Below are 20,146 nucleotides of genomic sequence, written 5' to 3' on the forward strand. Positions count from 1 at the left end.
CTGTGTTACATCTAAAATATCTATCTGTGATTTATATTTGATAGAATATTAGTTTTCATTTTAACATTAAAATGTTTTGAAATTACTACCATTAATTAAAATTGACAGTCTAGGAAGATGGTATCAGGTTTAACTTTTGCCTGACGATATTCCAACAAATTCTTGTCTGAGTTTGAGAGCAGAGCATTAGGCTTATAATTACGCAATTACCCTCCAAACTCACAGTGGCAGCATGCCAAAACACTGACGTCATTTAATTAAAACATCCTAGTACAAAACAAAGTTAATTTTTTTATGATTTTAATTATACTCTCGTATAACAGAAAATCTACATTTCACTGCATGGCCAGTACTTTCAGATATTTTAAATATATCATTTCACTGAAGCAGAACTGAACTGCACAAGATCACAAGATGATATACTTACCTGTGTCATCTCTCTGATAGAAGTTATGCTATCCAGTGCTTTCATTACTCGATCATAGTTCTTCTTCTGTTTGAATGGGGAAAAAACAGTGTTCACTATAAGCCTTTGCAAGTCTGCACATTACTAGAGAAACATATTATTTCTGTACCTGAATTTTCCATAGGGTCAATTTGAAAGCAATGACTGTGTTGTGAACGTAAAAGGAAAGACTTTAATAAGATGGCTCAAGGACATAGGATTTTTAACTGAGTCAGAGAGAAGAAGAAAATAATGCCAGTTTTAGTGTAAGTACATTAAAATCATGTTCAGCTTACAGGGGAAAAACTATAAATACAAAACGATACTAGGCTCCTGAGATTCCCGTTTTCACCACTAAAAACTGAAGCCATGATGAGTACAGAAAGCACAGAATCCTTCTGAAACACAAAATCCACTGTAAATCTTAGAGTTTCATTTTGCTTTCATTTTCTTTTGACTGGAAAATTGTTACCAAATGAGTATGACTAAGTGTGTTAATTACACCCTACACTCAAGCGATCATTTTTAAGCGTGTTGAAAGTATGTGCACTGCTGCCACTTGTGAAGGAAGGGAAGTTTCTCCAAGAAAATTTTATATAGTCATTGTTTCCATAAAATGTGTTCAAGATGAGTAGTAATAGAAACTAAGGCAATTTTGACTCTCATGCAGTTTGAGAATTGTGTTATTTCAGAAGAATTCTGCCTCATCTCCATGAATATTTATAAAATTGTTTTCTCAAGAAATGCCAGTTGATCAACAATATGAAATAAACTTTCACTAACTGGCGAGGGAGGAGAGGGAGGGCAAGAGAGGGTGAAATAAAAATACAAAAGAAAAGGGAAAATTTGTGCGTTTACCCATGATCCTTAAAATTAAAATGAGATTACATAAGTTGGAATCTCAAAAAATATATAATGAAATTAAAATAATCATGTTGACCATCATAAACCACTTTATTATAGCTGTTTACCTACCTTCCATGCAGATGGGATGTGTAAAGATCAGAATTTGAGGGGAGTAAATGGGTCTAGTTTCATGGAGGCGAAGTTAGGAAAATGATGGTAAAGGAGAAAAGGAGAGGAGAAGTAACAGGACGTGAAAGACAAGGTGGAAGTAAATCAGATTTGGGGAAAAAGAATCGTATTTGATAAATGGATACAGAGTTCGTGACAGGTCGTGGATATGATGAGACAGTAATTTAGCTAAGAAGGAAGAGAGCTAGTGAGGCTAAAATCTCAGGTACTGTGAAAGGAAACGTGTGGCTGCCGTGCTAGGACAGCTACTTACCCTGGGGTTGAAGGCCAGCATCTGAGGGTCATTAGGATCTACCACAGAAGGATACGGCTCGAAAATGACCACTTTTCTAGGAGATTCCAGCGCAGACCTACACATGGATACTAGCAGATCTACCACCTTGAAATACATACATAAGATAATTACCATCCTTCAGGTCTTATCAAGTGCTTTTGGCCACTGTTTCTCCCTCTCATGGTGATGGATTAGGGAAGATTCAGGATGGCTACCAATCTCTGAAATCTAATTTGTGGCTTTAGATCAAATTTGACCAAAACTGACTATTGATTTAAAGTAACTAACACGTGTTGCTTCCAACTACTCACGTCTTAATATCTGTCTTTAACACATCTTTGTCACTAACACATACTATATATGCTGACATTATTGTAGGCTCTATGGAAAGACAATGAACAAGACAGGTCCTTGAGAAGGTCTTGTGAAATTTACCTTCCAATGGAGAAGATGTGCTGAAAAATCAGCTAAACAATATATGCTTAAAAACAGTATCTGGTAGTGTTAAATGCTATAAAGATAAAGCAGGCATCAGAAACTAAGGTAGTGGGCGGACTGTTTTAGAGGGGTTAGGAAACGTGGCGACGTTTCAACAGAAGGGAGTGGGAGAAGGAGCCACGTGACTCTCTGGGGAGAAACCATTCTGGGTGAAGGAAACTGCAGAAAACGAGTCGGACATGCTCCAAGAACAGGACATCTCTTGACATCCTCCTCCTTCTTCCTACGCCCCTCTGACAAAGGCCATTACTGACCTCTGATGTGTTGAATAAGATGCTCTATTCCTGCGTGCTTCTACGATCCCTCCACACGGTTCCCTAAGAGGCAGCGCTGCACAGCCGTGAAGAGCATGGCTCCCCTTCCTAGTTCCCAAAGCAACACGCTCCAGCAACTGAAGCAAGAAAATCGATCCTCTCTAAGTGCAGAGAGCGCATGAGAACAGACATATCTATAGTGTTAGGACAAGAGACGTCATAAGGAAGCAGGTGACTTAATCTTAATAGGGAAAGATACGTCCAGAAAGGTCTGAAACAGGCATTTAAAAAATGCACAGTAAGGGGAAGACAATTTTTGATTCTTGTGGTTAACAAGGGGGTATTGTGACCTCATGACAGTAGGGTTCACTATGTTGTGTGTATACTCGCAAAACACATCCACCCAATCACAGCATCCAGAATTTCCAGTGACCTAAAATAATGAGCAACACTCAAGCCATTGGATATAGGATCTATAAATAACACATCCTATAGTACACAGACATAGACACCCACAGGACGTACTCAGAAAACAGTGGAACTGAAACAGCGAATATGTTTCTACCACACTATTCCATTTATGTGTGTGCGTGCGTGTGCCATAAATTGAATTCCAAGCAACAGATGTAATAATAAAGACATAATAAAACTTTCCTTTTTGTTTTCCTCTCCCATACTCATAATACTCCTTCTACCCCAGAAAGATGCACCTTAACCCAGATATAAATTGTCTTCAGCATTATCTGGTCTCCTAAATAAAGTAAAACCCAAGCAAGAATTCCTGAGAAAGAACCATCCGTTACATAAAAGAGCCTTTTTTGAAACTTTTGGGACCATAAATTGGTACAATCTTAAATAAATATCTTACAAAATTATATGTCATAGTATGTATTTGAAGATTTGTAAACATACATACCCTTCATGTATATGGTCAAATGATCATTGACAAGGGTGCCAAGAACCACTCAATGGGGAAAAGACAGTCTTTTCTACAAATGATGGTGGGAAAACTGGATATACACATGCAGAAGAATGACACTGGACCCTTATCTCTTACAGCACACACAAAAATTAACTCAAAATAAAACAAAAATCTAAGCATAAAACCTTAAACTGTAAAACTCCCGTGATAAAGCAGGGGAAAAGCTTTCTGACATTGGATCTGGCAATGATGTTTTAGATATAACACCAAAGGCAACACATGGGCAACAAAAACAAAAACGGACGCTAGGACTATATCAAACTTAGCTTTTATGCATCAAAGGACAAAATCAAGAGTGAAAAAACACATGGTATGGGAGAAAACAGTTGCAAATAATTTATCTGATAAGAAGTTAATAACCAGAATACATGAAGAACTCATAACTCAACAACAGAAAGTCATATAACTGAATTTTAAAATGGGCAAAAGCACTGAATAGGCGTTTAAGGAGATACACATACATATGGCCAAAAAGCACATGAAAAGATACTCAACATCACTCGTCATTAGAGAAATGCAAACCCAAACCACAATGAGCTATCACCTCACAACCATTAGGATGGCTACCACCAGAAAACAGAGAATTTCAAGTGTTGGTGAACACATGGAGAAATCTGTACCCTTGTGCATTGCCGATGGGACTGCAAAATGGTGCAATCACTACAGGAAACAGTATGGGGGTCCCTCCAAAAAGCTAAAAATAGAAATTCCATATGATCCTGCTGGAAGGGATAATCCCCCTTCTGGATATATGTCGAAAAGAATTGAAAGAAGGATCTTGAAGAGATGCCTGCCCACCCATGTTCACAGCAGCATTACCCACAACAGCCACTCCGGAGGTGAGAGCAACCAGAATATCCACTGATGGATGAGTGCGTAAGCAAAATGTGGTGTACACAAATAATGGGACAGTATTCAGCCTGAAGAAGGAAAAGTCTGTCACTCGTTACAGAACAGATGAACCTTGAGGACATCCTGCTAAGTGAAATAAGCCCGTCACAAAAAGTCAAGTACTATATGACTACACTTGTGACGTACCTAAAGTAATCAAACTCACAGAAACAGAAAGTAGAATGGTGCTTGCCAGGGATGGGAGCAGGGGGAAAACGGGAATTTCTGAATGGGTATAGAGTTTTAGTTCTGCAACATGAAAAAGCTACGGAAATCTGTTTCACAACAGTGTGGATATACTTAACACTACCGAACCGTGTACTTAAAAATGATGAATATAGTACATGTTATGTGTTTTTAACCACAATATAAAAAAGGTACTAAATAACCTGAACAATGTTCTCCTTTCAATCAAATACTGTAATTAAACACCTTGTGGCAAAAGCTTCAAAACAATCTCGTCCCAGCCCAGCCTCCTGCACATCCCTCTAAGGAACGTCCTTGCAGCCTCCAGAGCTCCTCAGAGCACCACTAAAACTCCAGGAGTCAACCGATGCAACGAGACCACAGAGACATGGCTTTTATTTAGCAAAGGAATCCACTTCCGTGTACTTTCTAGGACTATAACCAGAATCCTGGGGTATCTCCTTCAAAGTGGTGAAAAGAATATTCCCCACTGACTCTGGAGTAGAATCACTAAATTCTCTGATTGTTTGGATGCTAATCTTTAGGGCTGAATCCCTGAATTGATCTGACTGAGTACTTGTGCTTTGTTACTATTATTATATAATACAAAAGTAATTCCACTTTAAGAATCATTATTTCTAGAGATGCATCTACAATAAGAGGAGGAAAAAAGCACCTATATTCTATCAACCAAGCCTACTGTTAATATGTTAATCTTCCTTCTAATCAATTATTTATTTCTAGGCTTTACTTCTTTCCCTTTTCAAATTGTATGAGGGATAATCTACTTACAGTAAAATGCATAAATATTAACTACACTACTAGAATAATTATACATATATATACACACACACATATATAACCAAATATACATGTATGTGTGTATGCATATTTACAAACACACCTGTGTAAAGTTAATTTTTACAGAGCTATAAATAGCATGTATTAAAGTACCTTTTTTTTGAGCAATATTAGTTTCAAGGGGTGAGAAAAGTGTTCCCATTTAAAAAAAAGATAAAGACTCACCATGGTCAGATACATTTGAGAAATGCTGTAAGTATAGGTAGTCATTTTCCTCAGTTTCAGGGATTCTCAGAGCTTTCAGTATGCAAATGTGTGCACATTGGGTGTAGGGGCAATATTAAGCTGCCTTTTCAAAACTTATTTTAATCATGGGATCATTTTTCCCACATCGCATGTGAGCAATGTTCTACTGTTTGCATTACTTTCATTTATAACTTATCACATCACAAATACTGTCCTTAAAATTCATCAGGCGGACGCATCTCAGTTCAGCTCATCAGTGAAACAAGCAGGCCAAGGGAGTGTAAATCCGCGAGGCGTGGGTCGTCTGTGGTAACCGTTACCTTACACGGGCATGCTGCCTGTTACAGAGCAGGCATCTGACACTTCCTGCAAGAATGGCCACATGTCTGTCGCATGATCATCCTTCCCACCCACCTTTGTGAATTCTTTAAGATTCTTTTCCATTTAGCTTCCTCTGATTTTTAGTGAAGGTAAATATTTTCTCATGTTCCTTTACTAACTACAGGTCCGCCATTTGTGCATGGTGCGTTCATGTCCTCTATTAATTTATGATCCTCATGGGTTTTGTCTCCGTTTTGATGAGCTTCTATGTAATTAAGCTTGTAGCAAAACACTTTTTCATTAAGTGTGTTAGCTCTTAGTGTTCACTATTTTTTGAGGTAAAAATGTGAAGTATGTAGGGACTCAGATTTGCTGATATTCTTCTCTGTGATTTCTTGTATCTGCACAAAGGCATGAACTTGACGCCCTGCCTAGGCCGTGCATGCTTAATTCAACTCTCCTCCAGTCTGGATATGATACGTTCAAGCAAAACTGTTCTTTAAGCCATCTGGAATTTGTTTTCACACACAGGTAAAGAGCTAAACTGCTTTTTCCCCCATGTTGCAGGTCATTCGTTCCCACCTCACTACACCGTTTTTATTTTACGACATTATGGGATACCTCCTTTAATATGTATTAAATGTGTTCATAACTTGACCTATTCTGGGGATAATCTTTCTCCTTTTTGCCAGTAATGTATTTTGTTAAAATATCACAGGATTACATAATAAAGTTTTATATTTGGTTGGTCTAGCCTCACTTAATTAACATTCATTATTTTTTGTTTTCTGTGATTTCTTTCTCATGTATTTATGAGTATTTCAGTCAGGTTTCATAAATGAGCAAAAACGAGTTGAAATTTTAATGACATTGCATGAAGTAATAAATTTTGGTATCTTTACAACCGAATTTTTTTCCTTTCCAGAAACGTGGATGCTTCTCTACTTTCAAGTTGTTTCTTTGTTTTTATATTTTTCTTCCTATATCATAAACACTGCTATTGTAAAACTGAATGCTCTCTTTTTATTACATGTTCTGTCCATTATCTTTTCACCTAAGTTTTAAAAATAAATTGGCTTCCATTTTATGGCACCATAACTTTACAAATAAATTTCACATAATGCAAGTGCAAGGGTTTCAGTATCTCAATTTCATCATATAAGAAAGAAACGCAATTATTTTTTCAAACAATTAAAGCTGGTTTAACTTCTCCTCTTGGCAATTGCGAAATGACAAAACACACATTAGATAAAGTTGGCAAAGTTTCTATCTAAAAATATCACATGCTGGTTTGCTTTCTTAATCTATCAAGAAACTATCCAAAATTTGCCCCAAAGAAGGGCAAAGTTCGCTAGTGGACAGAATAAATTTTTCAAATCAATACATGGAATAATTAGTGTCGTGTGTTACTACCTGAGCTCCAGTTGCTATTTCATCAGCAGCTTCAGTCATTACTCCCAGGGTTTGGAAAGCAAATACACACAGCTCTCGTTCACACACAGTAGGCTACGAAAGAAAGGGGGACCAATTCAACACTTTTGCCCTTCTTCCAATTCCTAAATTAATGTTCAACAGTCTTTATAATAAATAGAAAATGCAATGTTTTAGAATATTAAAAAGGAAGAAATATTATATAATTATTATTTACAACAGCCCGGATATGGAAGCTACTTAAGTGCCCATTGACAGATGAATGGATGAAGATGTGGTATATATAAAGACAACGGAATCTTCCTCAGCCATAAAAAAAAGAGTGAAATATTGCCATTTGCGAGAGCATGGGCAGACCCAGAGGGTATTATGCTAACTGAAATAAATCAGACACAGAAAGACAAATGCTGTATGATTTCACTTATATGTATCTATAAAACAAACAAACAAACATAACAAGATATAAACAGAGTCACAGATACAGAGGACAAACAGGTGCCTGCCAGCAGGGAGGCAGGTGGCAGGAGGCGGGAAACAGGCGAGGGAGATGAAGAGGTACAAACTTCCCGTTACCAAACTAAACAGTCACAGGGATGAACTGCACGCTGTGGGGAAAACAGTCAGTAATAGAGCAGTACCTCTGGACGGTGACAGATGGTAACCAGATTTATTGTGGTGATCATTTTGTAACGTACAGAAATACCAGATCACTATGTTGTGCACCAGGAACGAACAGAGTGTTGGATGTAGGTCAATTACACTTCACAAACAAACTCACAGAAAAAGAAATCAGATTTGTGCTTACCAGAGGCGGAGGGGTGGAGGGAGGGAGAATTGGAAGAAGGTGGTCAAAAGGTACAAACTTCCAATTCTAAGATAAATAACTACCAGGAATATAATGTACAACATAATTAAGATAATCAACACTGGTGTCTGTTATGTACGAAAGTTAAGAGAGTAAATCCTAAGAATTCTCATCACAAGGAAAAATACTTTTTTCCTTTTCTTTTATTTTGTATTAATACGAGACAATGGATATTTACTAAACTTACTGTGGTAATCATTTCATGATGCATGTAATACGAATCATTATGCTATACATCCTAAACTCACACAATGCTGTATGTCACATATCTCAATAAAACTGGAGAGGGGAAAATGGAAGAAATATCACTTTATTTTAAAGAATTAAACATCTAAATTTAGGTAACAATTAGTAAATAATCATTTACTGATACAAAGTCACTAATATGACTAAAAAATCCATTTCAGTTAATTTTAGGCACTTGCACTCAGAATGATTTAGCAATAGATGAAAACACCCTTTAATTGGAAAATCCATCTCGCCTGCTTAATACACATTTACACATGAGATGCACTAAAAAAAAATTAGATACCTAAGCTGGTGATATACAAAAAAATGAGGTTAAACTCCAAAGCTGTGCAAAACAAATATAAAAAGGAGAATTCTATTTCTTCCTAGGTAATCTTCTCTGGGGGAAATAAGCATGACTCTGCTTACTTGCTACCCAGCTCTTGAAAGATTGGTTTTGTTGCAAAGACTTTTGACTTCAATAACCTCCTGAAGTCAACAGCACTGAAATATACACTCTGCAATTGCTTTGGAAGAGCTCTCATCTTTCAAATCTAATACAGTGTCATCTGTTTGATTTATCTTATCTCCCAAGTTACATTGCATTAGGTAGCTGATGAAGCCTAACATGACGCAGCCCATGGTGCCCAGCACGGCAGACAGACACATTTGTCAGCGCCTCTGCTCCTGTGCTCGCTCTTTTCAGAGGACGCCTTCGTCCACTGCTTAACTAGTGGGGAAGGATGGCCCCATCCCGAGCATCCTTTATGTTCAGAATGGGCCCACCAGGTGGCTTTGTAGACAAAAAGCATCACCAATCACACAAAAGACTTCTGGTTGACTTTCCCCAAGGAGAAATTTCGAAACAAATAAATTTATATATTTCCTTTGTCAGCCGTAAAAGGAAAGTTTGATTCTATTTCAGAAATATCAGGAAAAACTACCTATGTTAGGAAACTAACTGGAGAAAATTCTTCATCCGGACTCAAACTATACATACTGCTGCATATATCCGGATATACTTAAAGCAGACTTCAACTTCCACTACTTTTTCTTGTGTACTACTTTCTCCACGTGTACCTACGTGCACGTATGTTCCCTCCTCAGCCTCCCCCACTGACACTGGGTTGCTTCTTCTGTTCACTTTCCGGGAGCATGGGTGTGGTCTGAAATAGTAACATCAACTGCTTCCTTGCACGTTTACTATAGTGTCAAACACGATACTGGCGTCTGAGTACAGTGAAACTGTATACAAACAAGAACCCGGGGGACATAAACCTTGGAAACCATAAGGGGCCACAGGAATTAATTCACGTATGCTGCCAGATACCCAAAGTTCCCTGAGGGAGTAAACAGAGACGCAGAAGGTACTTTGGTTTTGATAATACGACTGCCAAATAACCATACACTATTTTACGACTAAAATCCATCAACCCCAAACTTGAATAACAGGGTAAGGCTCATTTAGTAGACGTGAGTAATGACTGGTTTTTATTTTCTTATTTGAACCATGGATAATTAATTACACTTACTTTGTGATCCTCCTGAAATACCTGTATGTGTGTGTGTTCACACGCACGTTCAGGGAACACAAGCAGAAACTACCTTTTCGGCACCAAATTGTTGCCTCAAATGATACAACTGAAAATGAAATAAAATACTCTGCTAAACTAGATTGGAAGATAATTTTTTGAAATTTGAACATTCTATCAGCACACTTTGTCCCCAATCCTAGGTATTCGTGTGCCACTCTGACTTTGTCTCAAATGATTTTTTACCAATTTTGCCTAGACCTTCTAGCCTTTATCTTGGGTAGCAAGTGAGCAACAGCTCAGTGTTTTCTACAGCGCAGGCTCCTGAGTTACTCTTTCATTCCCCCTCCCACTTCTGTTTGTATCCAAACCTCTAAATCTCCAAGTTACACGGACTTACCAACTGACCCATTAGTTTAAATAATAAACCTACATTCCTCATGTAAAGCTATGGCTTAATTACTTTATAGACATTCCTTTTCTTTCTTGCATTTTTTTTCGCTGAAAAGTGGCCTTTCTTCCCATACTCGAATTTATAAGGCTCATTTCTAGGAATATCCTGTCACTGCAATTGCTTGTGGAAGAAAATTGGGTACGATAGAAAACTTGGTTTGGGGGGGAAGAAAGAAATTTTGCTATCATGTTGGAAAATCTGAAGTGAGCTACACATTACATTCTTACAAAAATAATTTTATCTTACTTTTTTTAAAATAGCAACTGCAGAGGCAGTAATATTGTGATTAATTTATGTACTATACTAACACCATACTAAGTAAATGCCAGTGACTTTTTAAAAGAACAATGTTATACCTATCAATCATTTTTTACTGAACATTCAATAGAGTATTCAAGATATAAATGAGTTTAACTTTGAGATAACCATCTGCCAGCTAGTTTTTGTAGATTATTGATCCTCTCCTGTGTTTACCCACATTTTATTTGAGGAGTTCAAAATGTCAACACAAGATGGCGTACTAAAAGAAAGTTCTCAAATCATAAGTAATCAAGATTAGATGTCTCACAGAAAGGACATCCTATTCAAGGAAAGAAACTGATTCATTCTTTCTTAATAAAATATGCAGTTATATTGTAATTGACATTCTCCCACTTTGTGCTGACTGCCAGCCAATACCCTGCTCCCAACAAATTCTGCTGTAACTACAGCATCTGCACTGAAAACTCCAGCATCAATCCAAAATAAAACGTAGTCATTGAATAGCTGTTGCTGGATAAGTGAAATTGTGTTTTATGAAACATACGTTAATACAAAGTATGTATGCCTTAATATCACCCAAAACGTACATTATTTACTAATTCGAGTTTACAATAAATCTGTTAGTTTCAATTTATAAAATATTATCTATTCTTAAATGTTGTACTACTATGTTGCCTTCCAACAATTAGTCCCTATAACTTAAACTGTAAAACCATGGCAAGTGCCTTCTGCCATTACATGTAATACACACAGTGTATTTGCGATACAACGTTCACTATGCACCATTTACAAACGTGGGAAACTTTACATGTCCCTAACTTAAAATTCATTTTAGAAATTTTTAAGCTAAGACGAATACATTTTTAATTTTATTTGAATCAAAGCAATTTAAATGTGAACAGTAAAAACATGTTTCAAAACATGGCTTTAAGCCCTAAAGAATATTTTAGAACCTAACTGCATTTTAGAAACTTTGTGTTTTCAATGAATTTACATTACTTCCTACTCAAAATAGAAATGACACAACTCAAGAGAACTAGCTATGTACTTATATATGTAGCACAGTGTAGGTGAGTGGTTTTCAAATCTTTTTTGCCATGGTCTTTTTTTTTTTCAAACAAAATATTTCATGTAAGCCCAATATATACAACAGATAAAAGTGGATACTGCTCCAGCTGGAGCATATGCGCATAGTTCAGTTTCCTAGCTATAAAACAGGGATAAAATCAGACCTAGTTCACTAGGCTGATAAAAGGACCAAGTGAGAAAGAGTATCAAGTGAGACAAGGTTTATAAAATCTCCTTGAGGTATAGAGAGATATTTAAATATTAACAGTATTAGGTAACCGGGATATGCTGTCTCTTCTACTTGGTTTAATGCAATGTGTATACAAAAATAAGTGTTTAATAAGAATTTTCACTGAAGCATATCGTGAAGCAGCACTTTTATTTTCATATCTGTGGTTTATCAAAGCCTTAATTTGTTACTGAAGTTTTTCTTGTTAAAAAAGAAACAAGCAATGTAAATACAACCTCATAATTTAAAAACGTTGAAAACATATGAGAATAATTAAGAATATCTACTAGAAACACAAAACCTACAAGCCTTTAATTCTCTGTATTTCCAGTTTTCTAGTCAGTACGTTGGGTTTTTTTCATGGTTTGGAAGAGAGACACTTTTGAGATAGGGAAAGACTTACTGTCCATTAAGAAAGACAGGAATCCCACAGAGATCAAGACAGATCTACAATAAAATAGGATCAGGCCTGGTTAGGCCCCAATATACATGGTGGTCTCTACTGTCTCATAAATCTAAAGCTGTTGTTTGAACATGAAAACCAATTTCTGCTCAATTTGGATGTAAAAATAATTATATTTTTGAACGGAAAGTTTTTTGGCTAGTTATTTAGTTTAGCCTGTATTTCGGAACGTGAAATGTTAACTTCCACGAGATGGACTGGGAGGGGAGCAGGGAGAAAACAGGCTATGCTTTTTCATCCATTCTTCAAATACTAAAGTCGGACCTAAAAACAACAAGACCAACCTGTTTTCCTCTCCGAAGGTAAGATGGGACATATCCAGGTTTACCCACACACTCAGTTTCTCAAGAATGATCAAGGGAGTGCCTTAAACTATGACCAAATTATCGCTGAGTATTGTTAATTTCACTCTGCAAACAAGAACCTAAGTTACAAACATCTGTCTAAGGTCCACAGCAAGACTGGACACACAGAATTACTAGATTCACAGGTTTCTCTGACGCTGTTTTAGTAGGAATGGGCATTGTTCTCAAGAGGTGGCAGCAGAATCTCAGGCCTGAGAATTCAGAGTAAGTAGTGCGGGACATTCACACACAGCAAGAGAAGAAAAGGAAGTCGTGATTCTCGTATCACATATTGATGTGGGAACCAGGAAAGTCTGTTAACCAGGGACACACGGAAGTGAGTGTCAAGACTCATCGACAAAGTTCCAACGTTACAGGGACACGAAGCCGCAGCACCACGTGAGTGGTTTTCTCCAACAGGATTCCGCAGCCCACACACAGGGCTCACACAAGGGGACAGACACCTGCACTGACCCAAGAAGGGGGTGTTTAAGGTGCGTACAGCAAACACACACGGGCACTAGGAACCTGTAGGCCGATTAAAGCAGTGGTGATTCTGGCAGTAAATTCTTGTTTTCCTGGTGTGCAAACACACTCGATGAAGACCCAAATCAACATTTTACAGCGTCTCCAAACCTGTCTCTGCAACAACACTCTAGCTGATTCCAACCAGTGGTTTGGTTTGGTTTGGTTTGGTTTTCTGATCACAATGCAGACCACACCAGCGAACTGAATTTCTGAGACTCTGAACAACCCTCCTGATAATGTGAGTTTTATGCAGATCCAAAGTATTACAGGTCAGGACTCACGCCTGAGAGTGATGTTTGTAACCTTTACAAACAAAAGAGAAAATCAGAGCACCATGGTATTTCTAAATAAGTGGTTAAGTTCCTCACATTGCAAAAGGGCGACACGCTTACCTAGCTAGACCTCTGAGTGTAGCAGCAGAACAGGAAAACAGTGAGTAAAAATTTAGGACTTTTGGGATACAGGGGTAAAAGGGGACTTCTGTCATTTAAAAAACAATCAGGTGTGAAGAAAAGAGACAAAATATAAGAAACAGTTTGGATTGTTACAGAGAAAGATCTAACAAACGTAATAAACACAGGCAGAGAAATCTATGGAAACCAAGTTTCACTGAGCCGATTTAATCGTCCGTGGGGCTATGACCCACCCTCCTGATAGCTCGGGGATATACCACAGCTTTTAACGTGTTATATGGGCTGAAGAGGTGGCCAACGGGTCAGTTTATTAATAACCCATAGGAAAGTATATTTGTAATAACTATTATACATTATTGAAATTATACACGCCATACATTATTGAAATTACAGCAAAACATACTGCAATGTAAATATAAGAGAGATACAGAAAAAAATGAATATACCTGATTTAGGTGAAATATCTGTTTAACAGAACCAGGAGGTAGTTTTGTTTACTTTTCTTCCTTTGCCTATGAGATGTTTCTCTATTTTCATTTCCTGATCTGATTTCATATGTCACTTATCTTACTATTTAAGAAACCAACGTAAGTTTTCTGATTTCCTTAGATATCATTCTGAATCAGAGCAACATAAAACCACCTGATAACTAGCTATATTTATTTAGAAAGTGTTTTCTATCTTGTTTATGAAAGCATTTCCATTTCTAGAGAGAGACAGCAAACTTTAATGGTGCAGAAAAACAGAGATAAAGTAAAACAGCACCTGGAGCAAGGCACAGAGAATACTAAATCAACTATGATATTTCTATTACCTATTACAGAATGAACTGCCAGTAATTAAACCACAAAGAGCAAACTCCCAACAACATGGGTAGTAAACTTCCAGGATGTAAAAGCAGTCAAGTACATGAGTCAAGAGCAGCATCACGATCAAGAGCCATGGCCTTGGTGCCACTCTGCCAGGGTTGGAATGCTGTCCCTGTCACTTACTAGCAGCGTGATGTTTAAAAAATTACTGTGCTCCTCATCTACAGAGCAGGGATAGTATTAACACCTAGCTCACAGGGTTATTTTCAGGATTAAATAAGACAGTCCATATAAAAAACTTCAAAAACATGATGACATAAAAAGCACTCAAAAAGTGTATGCCATTAATAATATCACTATTACCTACTGCAATGAAAATCTCATTGCCAAAGATCACGAAATAAATCAAGATCCACAGATGCACAATGACAAAAAACAAACAAAAAAAACAAAACAGGCCCCCTTAATGGGATAAACTGACATGATCAAAGGATCCTCTCATCATAACTATACATTTCCGTGTATCAACTAAAAATAACAATCTTGCACAAATACTCAATAAAATAAATTCTGATTTAGTTAATTTGGGTTTCAGAATAACAATGTATCTCTTTAATAGGAATAACTGACTGTTAAAAAGTAGCATATGGGTGGCAAGAAAAAACTTTTTTATGGTTCTCATAAACAAAAATGAAACAAATACATCATAAAACCTACACATAAATGTCTAGATATATGTTTTTTAAAGCATAAATCTGGAAATACAAAAAATGTCTACCTTCTAAGCTTTGTAACTTATCTTTTCAAACATATAGTCCTAAGGACAGGACAAATTTCTCTTAAAAAGTGCAACAGAATCTAGCATGGTGCCTTATACTCATAAAGCCTTCAATAAATGTGATGCAGTTTTGAAGTCAGACAGAATCAGGTTCAAAGGTCAGCTTCCACTCACATAGCTGGGTGATACCAAATAAATTGCCTAACCTCTTTGAATCTTAATCCCCTTATGTGCACTATGGGTACAAAAAGACCTAAACCACGGAGCTTTGTGAAGATCAAGTAAGGAAGCAACATGCAAAATATCTACACAGGGTGCCTGGTACACAGTGCTCATGTCGTCTGCAAACAGACTGCTTTAGTCTTTCCTGTCCAGTGCGGACACACTGTCATTTTTCTCTTCTTGATTGCCAGGCTAGAGCCTCTAATACAATGCTCATTACAAGTGGCAAGAGCCTCAAAAATAACAAACTGCTTACAAATAAACTTACCCAAGGGTGTGCAAGACGAACACCAAAACTAAAAAGCAGTGTAAAAAGACATTTTAAAACATCTAGATAAATGCAAAGATATCCTGTATTTGTGGATTGCAAGGATTAATATTAAGATGGCAATGCTTTCCAAACTGACCTACAGATCCAAAGCAAACACTATCAAAATTCCATCTGCCATTTTGGCAGATAAGCTGACCCTAGAATTCATATGGAGATGCAAGGGATCCAAACAGTGAAAACAATATTATAAAAAACAAACAAAAAAATTGTTGGAGGACTCGTACCTCTTGATTTCAAACTTACTACAAAGCTACAGTTAATCAAGACAGTGTGGTACAGGTATAATGACTGACATATGACTCAGTGGAATAAAATTAAGAGTTGACCAGTAGACCAATACATCTATGGTCAAATCATTTTCAACAAGAAAGACAAGATCATTTAATTGTGGAGGAAGAGTCTTTTCAACAAATGCTGCTGAGACAACTAGATATCTACATGCAAAAGAATGAATCTGGACACCAACCTCACACCATAAGCAAAAATTAACTCAAAAAGGATCAATATCTTAAATGTAAGATGTAAACTATAAAACTCTTAAAAGGAAACACAGGTGCAAATCTTTGTGACCTTTGATTAGGTAACGGTTCAATTAATAAATATGAATTCCATTAAAATTAAAAAACTTGTGTGTCACAAGACAGTATTCAGAAAAAGAAAATCCACAAAATAGGAGAAAATATTTGCAAATCGTTTCGCTAATAATAATGTAGTATTCAGAATACATAAAGAAGTCTTACAACTCACTAAAGACATATAACCCAAACAAAATATGGGCAAAGGATTTAAACAGATGTCTAAATATAAACATTTATATATATAATATATATATATATATATATATCTCCCAAAGAAGATATACAAATAGCCAATAAGCACATGAAGAGATGCTCAAATCATTAGTCATTAGGGAAGAACAAATAAAATCACAACGGGATAGCACTTCATGAACGCTAGGATGGCTATAATTGAGGGAAAAAAGAGGCAAATACGTGTTGGTGAAGATGTGGAGAAACTGGAACCATCGTACACTGCTGGTAGGAATATAAAGGGGTACAGCCACTGTCAAAAATAGTCTGGTAGTTCCTGAAACAGTTCAACAGAGTTAACATATGTCCCAGCAATTCCATTAACTGATGAATGATGTAGTCTCATTTCACCATAAAAAGGAATAAAGTACTGAGACATGCTACATAGATGAACCTTGAAAATGTTCTACTAAGTGAAAGACGCCAAAAACAAATGGCCACATAATGTATAATTTATATTTAACGTCCATTTATATGAAATGTCTAAAACAGGAAAATTCATAGAGATAGAAAATATATTAGTGGTTGCCAGGAGATGAGGGGACGGGAAGATTGGGAGTGATTACTAACAGCGTTTACAAATATACACATACCGATGCGGATGAATACAGAGATAGGCAGAGACAGACGAATACACAGCCAAGTGCTACAGAGGCGCACGTGAGAAATGCGATGAGAAATAGTTTCCTAATACGAAACGGCTTGATCTTTCAGACTCCTTCAGAAATAGTGATGCAGTCGTCAAAATTATATGATTTGTGTATTAAATAACTGGCTCAATAGAGCATTTACTGTACATGCAGTTATGTACTTATTTACTTTTACATCTTCACCTTCCTTGTTTATATTCTAAGCTGACCTGGCACCGCTGAGGACCTACCCTGAGCATGGGGCCGTTCTGAAACACGTGGGGCTCGTCACAGACCACACAGTACTCATTCAACACAGGGATCCGCTGTTCAGCAAACTCGATTGTCTGAGGAAGACAATATGGAGAGAGAGGTATGTCAAGTTCACGAAGGATCTGAAAACCCACTAGAGGCTAAACTATTTCTACAACGGATGGAGGCTTGGCTCATACCTGCACTAGGAAGCCACGGTCTCTTATTGGAATGCATTTGGCACCATTTGGCTATAAAAAGCAAAAAACGAAAATAATTTTTTAACTGGGAAAATACATAAATTATAGCCTTTTACTTTTGCAACAGTGAATACAGATGTGATCTTTCTAATATCACCCGTAATGTGACTTAAGTCACTGGTTATGACATCCAGATTTTAAAATTTATTATAATACCCTTTCCTCCATTACTACTGCAGTCTTTGTTTAAACTAAATGAATAGCCTTCTTAATTTCTGATCTTCTAGTAAAAATGACTGGCATCGTTACATGATCACAAAAACTCGCTGCTTCTGTTACTCCTCCCTGAGTGCTCCCACTTCCTCATTTAGGCTATTTCAATCTCATTTTACAACCAGACAGACTCATTCCTCCAAGGACGTATTTAGACAGCTGCTGAAAGGGGCAGAGCACTGAACTGCTGTATTGTATTAGGCTTAAACCATACGCGAGTACATTCAGACCTTTTCTTTTATAGAATATCTGAAATGATCTTTCTTAGGTGACACGACCATGGGAAATTTTCTAGTTTGCAACTATGACATAATTAATTTTCTACATGTCTTTCATACTTCGTTTTGAGAAGAAACAGGCTTTGGGGATGTCCACGTAAAATGAGCATCATACGCATATACACTTTCTTAACACAAATAAAATTTCATGGTATAATTTATAATGTAACTTTAGAAAAAAACCATATGAGAGCACCACGACTTTCTGTTTTTCAATTTCATCTATTGCTTGGTATATCTGTATTAGTAGTTAAGCGTTAAATATATTCCCCCCAATACACACACACAAATTTAGTAAAAGCAAACGAAACTTTTGGTTAATTATTTTAGGCACTTATATACATAAGATAGGTCTGTTTCTTTATGTGAAACTGGCCTTGATGCTGATTCCTGTAGCAGTAAACTCGAAGACCGACTCCCGATAAACACCGCTCAAAGCACTTAAGTTTCTGCCGGCCCCTTCCTCTCCCCCCGCCCCCGCCCCCTCCCCCCTCCTCCCCCTCCCCCCTCCTCCCCCTCCTCCTGCCCCCCGCCCCCCCCTCAGAACAGCTCCCGGACAACGTGACCTCGGGTTCACACAAGTCACGCTGGGAGCAGCTTCCCGCGAGGCTCTGGGCGCAGCGGGCCCCGCCCCCGGCCGCACAGGCTCACGGGCGGAGTCCCGCGTGACGCCGGCAGCGAGGACCGCGCCTTCAGCCCCCAGGCAGGCGGAGCCCGCTGCCGCCTACGCGGGGAGACGGGGCTGGATGCGGTGGCCGCCGCCGCGCTCGAGGCAGCGCGGGGCCCCGGGCGAGCGCCGACAACGCGGCGGCGGCTGTCGCCTCAGAGCCGGGACGGGCGTCGCGGAACCCGCCGCGAGCGCGCGGCACGCGGCACAGCGCCCCACGGAAGCCGGCGGCAGGCCCGAGAAACGCACGGCCCCGCGGGCGGCCCCCCTCCCGCGCCCCGGGCGGCGCGCGCGGGGGCCGGTACGCACCGCGGGCGCGGCGGGCGACGAGGCCGCCGGCGTGAGGATGCCCATGAGCCCCGAGGTGAGCGACAGCCGCCGGCCCTCCGCGCCGGGCTCCTTGGCCGGCTCCGTCCGGGGCGCCCTGGCGGCGCCGGCGGCCCTGCCCAGCAGCCGGTGGCCCCGGGGCCCGTACAGCTCCTCCACGCGGAGGCCGCCGGGGCAGGACCGGCTCAGCGGCCGCGGCGGCCTCGCGCCCGCGCCGGGCTCGCAGCGCGGGTCCCCGGGGCAGGCGCGCGGCGGCAGCTTCTGCGCCCGCGGCGCCGGGCAGTCCTCGGGCTTGGCGGCCGCCGCGCACGTGCGGCCCAGGAGCCGCGGCGGCTTGGCGGCCGGCCCCGCCGGCTCGGCCCGCGGGTCGCTGGACAGCGAGCGGCCGAAGGTCCGGGGCGGCTTCGGGGCGCAGGCGTCCTCCGCCTTGCCGGTGCTGGAGCACGTCCTCCGCAGCAGCTTGTGCGTCTTGGACACCCCGTCCTGCTCCGACTTCAGCTTGGATTTGCTTTTTCCACAGCCGGGGGGAGGATAACTGGGCGACCTTCAAAATCCAACAGGTGACACAGGGCACACGGTGAGGGTGACGGCTTGCACGTCCGGTCTCCTTCCCACCCAGCCTATCCAGCTACCCGGGAAACCAGAAGCGCACAGGGACTGAATTCTGTGCTTCCTGGAAACCAAAAAAGGATCGTCCAGTTTCGGCTTTTCCCCCTCCTACCCATGCCAGAGCCCTATAAAGGGCTAAATTTTGGTAGGGAACACTGTATGTGATTAGACAGCAAAAAATGTGATTTTAGTCCATTTAATCCATGTAAAGGA

The 20,146-nt window shown here is 39.4% G+C and overlaps 1 protein-coding gene across 3 annotated transcripts in view; it reads right to left on the bottom strand.

The window, feature by feature from the left end:
• Nucleotides 1–20,146, bottom strand: part of PARP8 (poly(ADP-ribose) polymerase family member 8) — a 167,484-nt gene that overhangs the window by 21,711 nt on the left and 125,627 nt on the right. For all 3 annotated transcript variants that reach the window (XM_057743761.1, XM_057743760.1, XM_057743763.1), the window contains 6 exons: nucleotides 19,307–19,868; nucleotides 17,780–17,830; nucleotides 17,579–17,674; nucleotides 7,347–7,439; nucleotides 1,734–1,859; nucleotides 428–493 (listed from right to left, as the gene is read on the bottom strand). In XM_057743761.1, the coding sequence (XP_057599744.1) occupies nucleotides 428–493; nucleotides 1,734–1,859; nucleotides 7,347–7,439; nucleotides 17,579–17,674; nucleotides 17,780–17,830; nucleotides 19,307–19,868 (994 nt within the window). The remainder of the gene's footprint in view (nucleotides 1–427; nucleotides 494–1,733; nucleotides 1,860–7,346; nucleotides 7,440–17,578; nucleotides 17,675–17,779; nucleotides 17,831–19,306; nucleotides 19,869–20,146) is intronic.

The sequence above is a fragment of the Hippopotamus amphibius genome, chromosome 1, assembly GCF_030028045.1.
Source record: "Hippopotamus amphibius kiboko isolate mHipAmp2 chromosome 1, mHipAmp2.hap2, whole genome shotgun sequence".
Taxonomy (NCBI): domain Eukaryota; kingdom Metazoa; phylum Chordata; class Mammalia; order Artiodactyla; family Hippopotamidae; genus Hippopotamus; species Hippopotamus amphibius.